General features: G+C 33.6%; 1 protein-coding gene across 1 annotated transcript in view; it reads right to left on the bottom strand.

Moving 5' to 3' along the window:
• LOC106459876 (metabotropic glutamate receptor 7-like) overlaps positions 1-11,985 on the bottom strand; it is a 108,685-nt gene that overhangs the window by 24,385 nt on the left and 72,315 nt on the right. Inside the window, exons 2-3 of the mRNA XM_013919548.2 lie at positions 8,473-8,689; positions 374-506 (exon numbers count right to left, since the gene is read on the bottom strand). Of these exons, the coding sequence (XP_013775002.1) occupies positions 374-506; positions 8,473-8,689 (350 nt within the window). The remainder of the gene's footprint in view (positions 1-373; positions 507-8,472; positions 8,690-11,985) is intronic.

Raw genomic sequence — 11,985 nt, 5'->3', positions numbered from 1 at the left:
AAAAGATATAGACAGATGATCTGATGAATATATAAATAAATGGGAACGTAAAAAGATATTGACAGATGATCTGATGAATATATATATATATATAAATAAATGGGAAAGTAAAAAGATATAGACAGATGATCTGATGAATATAAAAATAATTTGGAAAGTAAAAGATATAGACAGATGATCTGATGAATATATAAATAAATGGGAAAGTAAAAAGATATAAACAGATGATCTGATGAATATATAAATAAATGGGAAAGTAATAATCCAAATTAACCACTGGAGACATACCTGATATATAGACTAGTGTAGTTCGTGGGGAAACGCTAATCTATAAAACAATTTTTGCACGTTCAACAAGGACAAACACACTTACCTGCAATTGTCTTCGTCCACAAACAAAACAACGCCACGAGCTCGAGATTTTTTTACAAGCTTTTTGATAATGTAGTCGAAATCTTCAGGTCGTGAATTTCTGGTTATCTTTTCAGACACGGCTATACAGAGACCTGTATTGTCATAAGACACAATATGAATATACATAATTATTTTTGTACGATATCCTTTTAATAGGCTTAACAATTTAATTATATTGTTATAAGAAAGAAAAAACATTGATTGAAATTTATAATCTGAAACATTAGATAAATTTTATTAATAGGAGGTTTGCTTGAAAATCATCGCAATAGAAACTGTTAATTCTCTAAGGGTCTTGGACATGATTATGTGTGAAACTGCTAGAGAATCAAATTATGATCGTGAAAATGTGTTTATAAAATTAAATATATATATATTTGGACAGGACCTTTAAGATAATCTAAATGTTAATTAAACGTATTGACATTAAGTATTAATAACATGCATTGATATGAGAGGAAAAAAAATGAAATATAAAAAATAGAGACAAAGAAAGTAATGCGATAAAAGTTTCCCTAAGAAGCTTGGGATAAAATGTCCCGTTCCACACCATAACTTTACAGATTCTAGCTTTCAAGTGTGGCTGCATAACTTCACTTTTCCATAAGTCTGGTGAATTATATGGACGACCATACTTAGATAAGAAAACATTGACTACCGTATATTTAGAGGTTAACTGGACAAACAATTCTTTAGGGCATAATCAAGTCAACAATGGATCCCTAGGTCCTGAACATGGACGTACGTAAAACGGCTTCGAAATTAAATTACCCTAATCACAGACGCAACGGATGGGAGCAACAATTTAATAGAGCCAAATAAAATCCTGCAGCGAACCAATAGAAAAAAAAAGATGGAACTCCGGAAATCGCCTAAGCATACAAACGTGCAGCACGTGCTGATGTTTGGATGACAGTTTGTCATGTGTAATGAAAATGTTCAACATAAACTTCGAACAGTAACATACACTTTTTTACGCATCAATTGGTAAGAAATCAGTGTGTCTTTTGAAGACTTAACTTTGTTAATAAAAAAATATACCTTGTTTTTATGCAGATTTTGATAAATTAAAAACAAAATCATGAACAACAGAATTTCATAATTCACTGGTGTGTAAACAATATAGCAGAAGATATTCAAGACTTTTGGATTTTTTGTGTGTGTCAAATCCAGCAAAATTTTATTGATATGATAGAATATGTTATCTATACGACAAAATTAGCATAATTAATCAGAATTTTTATTCATAAGATAGACTGTGCATAATCCATCATGATGTTTATCCATGTGACAAAGTATGCATAATCCATCAAGATGTTTATCCACGTGACAAAGTATGCATAATCCATTAAGATGTTTATCCATGTGACAAAGTATGCATAATCCATCAAGATGTTTATCCACGTGACAGAGTATGCATAATCCATCATGATGATTATCAACGTGACAGAATATGCATAATTAATCAGAATGCTTGTCTAGTATATGATAGACTATGCATAATCCATCAAGATGTTTTTCCACGTGACAAAGTATGTATAATCCATCAAGATGTTTTTCCACGTGACAGAGTATGCATAATCCATCAAGATGTTTATCCATGTGACAAAGTATGTATAATCGATCAAGATGTTTTTCCACGTGACAAAGTATGTATAATCCATCAAGATGTTTATCCATGTGACAAAGTATGTATAATCCATCAAGATGTTTATCCATGTGACAAAGTATGCATAATCCATCAAGATGTTTATCCACGTGACAGAGTATGCATAATCCATCATGATGATTATCCACGTGACAGAGTATGTATAATTAATCAGAATGCTTGTCTAGTGTATGATAGACTATGCATAATCCATAAAGACGTTTTCCACGTGACAGAGTATGCATAATCCATAAAGATGTTTTCCACGTGACAGAGTATGCATAATCCATTATGATGTTTACATTTAGCTTAGTGTTTTTGTTATTCATAAGTCAACCAGAATATAAGAAGGTAATGAATAATTTGGTTAATTCAAGTTAATTTACATTTAGCTTAGTGTTTTTGTTATTCATAAGTCAACCAGAATATAAGAAGGTAATGAATAATTTGGTTAATTCAAGTTAATTTACATTTAGCTTAGTGTTTTTGTTATTCATAAGTCAACCAGAATAATTTGGTTTTTTATACATCAATTGAATTAGGAGGCTATAAACTTATTTTAAAAAAATCTTCCTAGAAAGAAGAAAGATAAGGGAATTTAAGAAAAAACAAGCAGCAACTAAAAACAGCAACTTGGTAAAATCGTGACATTTAATAGAAGGATTTGAATCGTAAAATAAAATCAAAATCAAAATTTAATACAATGTGAGAATTCAACTTGAAACTACTTTCGTTACTGAGGACTTTGAATTCGCTAGAATATGATAAGAAGTTTTATTATTGAAGATTTAAGCGCGAGTTTTGCTTCACGCTACTTTTTCGTAGAAGTATCACGTGAAAAGAAGACGGTCTTATGGAAGATTACCAAACTTACACACGAAGTATTCGAAGTAGAAGTTATTTTCAGGCTTGGTAATCGAATGCTTATCACATATGGGTAAAATGGAAGGATGTGTAAAGCAGAACAACAACAGTAACGTGCGTTTGAGACACTTTTTTTTGATAATACACTAAAACACGTGCAAATATGAATCCATTAAATTCTACGCTAGAAACAGTTGGAAGCAACTATTTGGGGAAGTAGAAGGAAAGCAGTGAGTATGCGAGAGAAGAAGGAACAAATGAAAAATACAAAGAAATAACTAACGACTCAGAAGGTTATCAATCACATAGAGTGAGCTAGTAAATGTTGCTTCTGGCGTATTTCACCACTAGATGACGCGCAAAGTTATACATTTTCAAATTGAATATTTTTTGGGGTAAACTTAAAAATAAAGCTTTTGTATCGCAAGATATTATATTATATAAACAGGAGGAAATATGAGATAAAATATAAAATAGCTAAAACGAAGTATGGTTGAAATACATATATTTAATTATATATCATTTTACAATTTACTCTTTCACTACTTAGTAAAAGTAGCCCCCCAGTGGCACAGCGGCATGTCTTCGGACTTACAACGCTAGAAACCGGGTTTTGATACCCGTGGTGGGCAGAGCACAGATAGCCCATTGTGTAGCTTTGTGCTTAATTAGAAACAACCAACTGAAACAACAACTAGTATGGCACAGCAGTATGTCTGCGGACTTACAACGCTAGAATCCAGGTTTCGATACCCGTGGTGGGCAGAGCACAGATAGCCCATTGTGTAGCTTTGTGCTTAACTTCAAACAAACAAACAAACAACTAGTAAAAGTAAGACCCTATCACGTCACGTTTTCAGCAGTTTATAATAATTTGATAAACTAAAAGAAAGGACAAAGGAAATAGCTTTCAATAACAATGATGTTTTGTAAGTATCGTTATGTACAATTGTAGAAAGGAGTAGCACATATATTGATTTTAAAGTTTTCCAAGTGCTTAAGATGTTGCATCAATTAGTCATCATTGTTTTTAGGACAAGTGGTAAGTTTATAGGAACCGTCGAATTTAAAGTTTACAATAAAAAGCTCAAACGTCTACTTAGTTTGAAACTAATGAACACTTTAAATAATAATTTCAAATTATTTATTATACCGTCGTTTTATTTAACACACTCTGGTGGCTAAAATGTGGGTAACCTTACGATCCTTCAAAAAGAGCCATTTAAAAAAAAACAACAACACATTTAGTCATTTGAGACAGAAACACTGAAAAAAAATTTTTTATGTATATTTTAATTGAAAATTTTGTAATTTAATTATTAGTATCAAAATATCCGGTAGAAATAGTTCGCGAGACTAAACCTCAATTAAGATAAAGAGTGCGCAAGCGCCTATAAAACTAATTATATATATACAATTAACCGGCTGTCTATTCTTTCTAACTATATTGTTGATATACGTTGCTGGGCTCTACGTACAGGCTTGTAATAACACATAACCTGTGCTTATGCTAAAGCCGTGAAATATCCTGTATAATTTTGTTTAAACACCCTGTTAGGTCACCCATACAATCACACAGTAAAATATGAAGTGTGCTTATGCTAAAGCCGTGAAATATCCTGTATAATTTTGTTTACACACCCTGTTAGGTCACCCATACAATCACACAGTAAAATATGAAGTTTGCTTATGCTAAAGCCGTGAAATATCTTGTATAATTTTGTTTACACACCTTATTAAGTCACCCATACAGTCACACAGTAAAATATGAAGTTTGCTTATGCTAAAGCCGTGAAATATCCTGTATAATTTTGTTTACACACCTTATTAAGTCACCCATACAGTCATCCAGTAAAACATAAATTGAGCTTATGCTACAGCCGCTAGAGGCGTGACATATGAAATATTTATGTATCTTCATCGTATAACTTGAGTCACTAGTTTTTACAGCAGTTTAATTCCTGTTTACTGATAAATACTGACGCTAGCAGAAGTATAAATACACAAATAGGTGTAAGATCTGTCCGAGTTGTATTTTACGCCTCAAGAATTCTTCGTTGTTGCGTCACAAACTACAAAAACCATTAACTGAAACAAATTAAATCAAAACACATCGAAACGCCCGCTACGTCACTAAAAATCAGGTTATCAGCCATGTTCGAACATATATTTCACGCAAGACAAGCCTCACAAATATGCGTGACTTTCAAATTCACACCAGCAACGAAATCCAAAAGATTAATACTGGGTAAGAAATAATAAGATTAGTGCAAGGTAAAGATTAAAACATAATGAGAATTAGTACAAGCTAAATATTAGACACGATAATGATTATCATACGGTAAGATAATAAACGGTAATGATTTTTACACGATAAAGGTTGGTACACGAAGATTAGTATATGGTAAGAATTAGCACACAGTAAGAAATAATACACAGTAAAGATTAGTATACTTTAAAGGTTAATACACGGTAAAGATTAGTACACGGTAAGGATTAGTATACTTTAAAGGTTAATATACGTTAAAGATTAGTATACGTAAAGGATTAATACACGGTAAAGATTAATACGGTAAGGACTAGTATACGTTAAGGATTAACACATGGTAAAGATTAGTACGGTAAGGACTAGTATACGTTAAGGATTAACACATGGTAAAGATTAGTACACGATAAAGGTTAGTTAGTATACGTAAAGGATTAACACATGGTAAAGATTAGTATGGTAAGGACTAGTATACGTTAAGGATTAATACAAGGTAAAGATTAGTACACGGTAAAGACAATAAGAAGCCTTCGCCTCTTCGAGAATGTTCGCAAATAACCTAAAATATTCATAATTTACGTGACGTAATGTCAATGGGTTCGTTCATTTCCAGTGAATCAGCAACAAGATACTAGTCTTTAACTCAATATATAGAGCTTAAAGTAGGCTTGACAGCGTTTTTCTAGTTGCCTGGCATAACTTTGTGGTTAGGGTGGTCGATTCAAGATCTGCGGGTTCGATTCTTTCAGCCGCGAGGACGCTATAATGTGACGATTAATCCCATGTTAAGTTAGTAAAAGAGTAGCGCAAGAGTTAGCGGTGGATGGTTTTGAATAGCTGTCTTATCTCTAGTTTATCACTTCATAATTAGGGACGGTTAGCGCTGATAACGCTTGAGTATCTGCGTGCGAAATTTAATAAACACATTTTCTTTAGTTGGTGTAAATGCGTCTGAATTCTAACTCAACTCTTGTTACGGTTTAGTAAATAATGATCAGGTAATTAATTAAATCCTGATTTATCTTGTCTCTACCTTAACCTTAACCATACAAATTATTTTTAAAATCTAGCAGGCTATATGCTGTTAATGAACAGTTTTTGATATAGCAGGCTGTACGCTGTTAATATACAGTTTTTGATATAACATGCTGTGCGCTGTTAATATACAGTTTTTGATATAGCAAACTGTACGCTGTTAATATACAGTTTTTGATATAACATGCTGTACGCTGTTAACTTACAGTTTTTCATATAGCAGGCTGTACGCTGTTAATCTACAGTTTTTGATATAGCATGCCGTACACTGTTAATTTACAGCTTTTCATATAGCAGGCTGTACGCTGTTAATCTACAGTTTTTGATATAGCATGCTGTACACTGTTAATTTACAGCTTTTCATATAGCAGGCTGTACGCTGTTAATCTACAGTTTTTGGATATTGCAGGCGGTACGCTGTTAACTTACAGTTTTTCATATAGCAGGCTGTACGCTGTTAACTTACAGTTTTTCATATAGCAGACTTTACGCTGTTAACTTACAGTTTTGCATATAGCAGGCTGTACGCTGTTAAATGTATAGTTTTTGCTAGGTTTTATGACTTTTTATTAGCCTTTTCATATAGCAAAGTTCGTGATTTTTTTATCTGATCAAACTTGAATGCAATTCGAACGGTAACAATATATTAGAGTGTTACCCAATAACAAAAGTAACAACAACAACAATAAAAGTAAAAACAATAATAATAAAAGTAACAACAATAATTATATAAAAAAGATGTTCATCGTCTCTGAGGTCATCTTTTTTTTTTATGACAAGACTAATATTTTCACTTAGTGAATCCATTACGAGTACCTGTTACTAAAATTCACGACTTTATTTTCCAGCCATTCTCAATTGTTAATAAAGTTCATGAGTGTCTTTTTTAGCCATTAACGACTTTCTTCTTCAGCCATTTACACTAATCACTGGTCCCCCAGTGTGACAGCGGTACTTTTACAGACTTACAACGCTAACATCCAGGATTCGATATCCCGCAATAACACAGCAGATAGCTCAACGTGGCTTTGCTCTAAACCAAGCAAGGAAGTAAACACTCAACACTGAAATTCATGACTTCATTTTTTATGAATTCACATTCGTCAGTAAAGTTCATGAGTTTCTTTTTTAGCCATTCATTCACACCCGTCACTGAAATTTACGACTTTATTTTCCAGCAATTCCCACTCATCACTGAAATTTACGACTTTATTTTCCAGTCATTCACAATCATCACTGAAATTTTACGACTTTATTTTCCAGCCATTCACACCCGTCACTGAAATTTACGACTTTATTTTCCAGCCATTCACACTCATCACTGAAATTTACGACTTTATTTTCCAGCCATTCACACTCATCACTGAAATTTACGACTTTATTTTCCAGCCATTCACACTCATCACTGAAATTGATGACTTCATTTTTTGTCAACTCACATTCGTCAGTAAAGTTCACGAGTTTCGTTTTTAGTCATTCACACCCGTCACTGAAATTTACGACTTTCTTTTCCAACCATTCACACTCATCACTGAAATTCACGACTTCATTTTTTATCCGTTTACACTCATCATTAAAGTTCATGACTTTTTTTATCCTTTCCCATTTGTTATCAACCTTCATGACGTTTCTTCACTCCTATTGCAAAAGTTGCTAATTTTCTATTTATCTATTTACATTTTTAATTATAACGAAAAACACAGGTATCGTTCATTTTTAACAATTTCGGAGAAACGATTCAATTTCTTAACAAAATGATTCGTTATTAATCTGTCACTTAGAGACCAAGCGGTGCAGCACGTGGCTGATTAAGGCTATATTTCAATATCATCGTGCAGGTCGGCCCGGCATGGCCAGGTGTATAAGGCGCTCGACTCGCAAACTGTGGGTCGCGGGTTCGAATCTCCGTAACACCAAACATGCTCGTCCTTTCAGCCGTGGGGGCGTTATAATGTGACTATCAATCACACTATTCGTTGATAAAAGAGTAGCCCATAAGTTGGCGGTGATGACTAGCTGCCTTCCCTCTAGTCTTACACTGCTAAATTAGTCACGGCTAGCGCAGATAGCCCTCGTGTAACTTTGCGCGAAATTAAAAACAAAACAAACAAAATCGTGCAGGTCTCCCAAATAGAAAGAATTAGCGAAAGATACGCAACTGTATATTTATCGCATGTATTTTTCTTCGTCTCACATGTTAGATTTAGCGTGAAACAAACAGAAGTTCCTGTCTCTAGATACGTACCTGTCTTTTCAGCCAACATTTTGAAATATTCTATGCCCTTCTCGCCGTAGTCTCCTTCTACCGCTACAGTTGACACGTAATTCCAGCCTAACTCTTTGATTACATCAACCATAGCTTGGGCTTGGAAATTGTCCGGCGGAACGACTCGGGAAAAATAGCCGAACCTGGCTTTATCGCTCAGCTCAGTGCTGGTTGAAGCATAACTTATCTGGGGGATCTATGGCATAAAATAAAAAAAAGAGAGTGAGAGGGAGAAGTTAAACATATTAACTGAGACAAAAAAAAAACAATAAAGACATAAATATGTTAGAGATACAAAACGTGTGAATAATTCACATTTATTATTCAGAAAATGATATTGTTCACAATAATTATACAGAGAATTGTATTGTTCACAATTATTATACAGAAAATAATATTGTTCATATTTATTATGTACAAAAGTGTATTGTTCACAATAATTATACACAAAACGATATTATTGTCAATAATCATCAGGCCTTTACGCAAAATGTTTGAAAGGGGGGGGGTTTAATTTGTGAAATCAAAAACTAGCACATACTGTGTGAAGCACAATCAGCATGTAAGACATACTAATGCTACAGGGGTCTGGGGGCATGTCCCCCATAAAAGTTTTAGAAAATAGGTGCTATGAGATTAAATCTAGAAGCAATTTTGCAGGAAATATAGCATTAACAATTGCATGGCTGTTCATATAAAATCCAATGAAAAATCAACAAATCATCATTCTGTTGTAACACTGCGTGGGGAACTAAGACTTAAATTAAGATAAACATGTGTGTTTTATTACAGTAAAGCACTGTACTATGTACATGCAGAGTAGTTATTAATTGTTAAATTATATTACTAATTCAAACAACTCTGTACAACAATATTATATTAGTTATTTTAATCATTGGTTATCATATACCTACAAGTATGCACTAATGAAATAACATGTTAGCGGAGAGCAGATGCCGAACGTTCACATGAACACGAATTTAGTGGCAGCGTGGCATAGGGTTTCAGTAACATAAAGATATTTGGTACAGTGAAGCACGCTTTTAAGGTCAGCCAGTATCTGGTGCCTGTCCTGAAGATGTATAGAAAGCCATTTTGTCTTCCATCGAATTTTGATGCCATAATTTGCTGTATTGCTGCTGCTTGCTTGACATGTGCATCAAATATGGAGGAAATATTACTGTTGGGTTATTATTATTTAGATCTAGATTACATGCTTGTGTGTTTAACGATAAAGAGTGTGTAGTGGCGATTTGCAAAATGAAATTATCACAGACTGTATTGTAATAACAGAGTAGATAAGAATAATTCGTCTTGTAACTTGAGTTCTAAGGACATTGAACCAGCTTGTTTGGATTTTGACGAAAAAGAGACAGTTATTTAAAGCTCTGGATACAACTGTGATAACCAACAGAGTAACGAACATTTATATATACGTTTGACTTGTTTTAATATATTATTTTTAAGCAAGTCGACTGTGTTGCCGTTTATCTATTGTTAAAATTTATCACCAACAAGTCACAAACACCTACTATAAAGAATCCAGTCTACAAAACCTGAAAGTAGCAATACGGCTTCGTACTTCCAATTACAAAGTGCCAACAGAAGCCATTGCATGCGACTATTTCAAGCCAAAATATAGTAATGCTTCACCAGAAGAATGTTGACTATGTAGAAAACGTTAAAATACCATAAGCAGCTGCGCTATAACTAAGTATATTTTTTATATCACAAAAATAAAAATAAAAATAAAACTAATCTTGGCGATGCAAACATTTTGTATTGATAGTAGAAATGCTTGCTTAGCTGGTAAACTTAGTAGCTTTTGGACGCTGAGGAATGTCACATATTCCCCCTTCTTGACTAAACATCTTATTTCATTCATTTTACGCAATTGAAGAAAAACAACTGCAAAAGAAAAACTAAGAAAGTTTCTTAATAAGAAATAAAAAAAAACGACTATAAACAAATATTCTGGATCTCCACTATATTTATTCATCAACAGAATTATAGATATATTATGAATGGTTCGCTTTAACTGTTATATTAAATTATTGTTTGTTTTACCGCAGAGTTACATAATAGGTTATCTGAGCCCTATTCACTAAAGGGAATCGAACGCCGGATGGTAGAGTTGTAGGTTCGTAAACGTACCGCCCATTGGCACGCGCTAGAGTAAGATAATCTGAATTTGATTTGTAGAGTTCGTTACAGAAATGTCATTGTTTTGAAACGTTGAGCGATAAAAACTTTGAATGTTCTTTTGGTTTGTTTGAAGTTAAGCACAAAGCTACACAATGGGTTATCTGTGCTCTGCCCACCACGGGTATCGAAACCCGGATTCTAACGTTATAAGTCCGCAGACATACCACTGTGCCACTAGGGGGGGGTGTTCTTCTGGCGAACACGGTCGTTTCCTTTATTCATAATTATGTGCACTACACACCAGTCGACATTATTTCAAAAAATATACAGACATTGATAATATATATACAATAATGATACAGACAAAAAGAACAGTTAAGTTTGTTTTATTTGATTAAAAGTTACTGCCTTTACGAGTAAGGAGGAATATTCTTTAGAGCAGGTACGACGTTTCGATCACTGGTGCAATCATTCTCAAGTACACAGTATATAATGTAAAACGTGTGTATTATCGCACCAGTGATCGAAACGTCGCATCCGTTTTAAAACATATTCTTCCTTACTGTAAAAGCTGTAACTTGTGATAAAATAATAATCATAATGAGTAAGTAAACTCAAAACGAAACTATTAAGTTGAGTTTGTTTCTCTTAGAGCAAAGCTACATTGGACTATCTTCTATGTCCACCGCGTTGAACTTGTAAGTCCGTAGACTTAACGTTGTCCTACCGGAGGACGGAACAGTTACAAAGTTTAAAGAGAAGAAACAAATAACAATGTTTACTGGACAGAACTGGACAGTTTCTTCACTGGACAGAACTGTCGTTTCTAAACTATAAGTAAAACACAAGGCACAGAGTCAGTTTTCTCAAGTAAACCAGTAAACAAGTGTTAAGTTATCTCGCTGCTTGACCGTTTTCTCTCTGTATTATTGTGCATATTTTATGTTTACGAAATACTATATGGTTTACACGAAGTTACTTGTGCACACATAAGATAAAAGTATAACACTTTTACGTCACACCGTCTGCAGAAACAGTGACAAGCCAGGGGTTTCTACAGAATTGATAAGATTCGGTCAAACGCAAGATTAAACTACGTATATCAGTACGACCCCCTTCTAAAGAAATTTACTATCTCTGAGATAACAAGAACCATGGAAAATCATGTATGAGTCACTTTAAACGAATAAGTGTTTTTTTTAAGACGACATGATAAAGCTCTTAACATGTTAAAAAAAGGTAGAGAAGAATGTTAAGACGGTTAAGCATGTATAAGAACTAGTTAACATGTTAAAAAAAGGTAGAGAAGAATGTTAAGACGGTTAAGCATGTATAAGAACTAGTTAA

The sequence above is a fragment of the Limulus polyphemus genome, unplaced genomic scaffold (assembly GCF_000517525.1).
Source record: "Limulus polyphemus unplaced genomic scaffold, Limulus_polyphemus-2.1.2 Scaffold673, whole genome shotgun sequence".
Lineage (NCBI taxonomy): Eukaryota > Metazoa > Arthropoda > Merostomata > Xiphosura > Limulidae > Limulus > Limulus polyphemus.
This window is presented reverse-complemented; position numbering and strand designations above follow the sequence as displayed.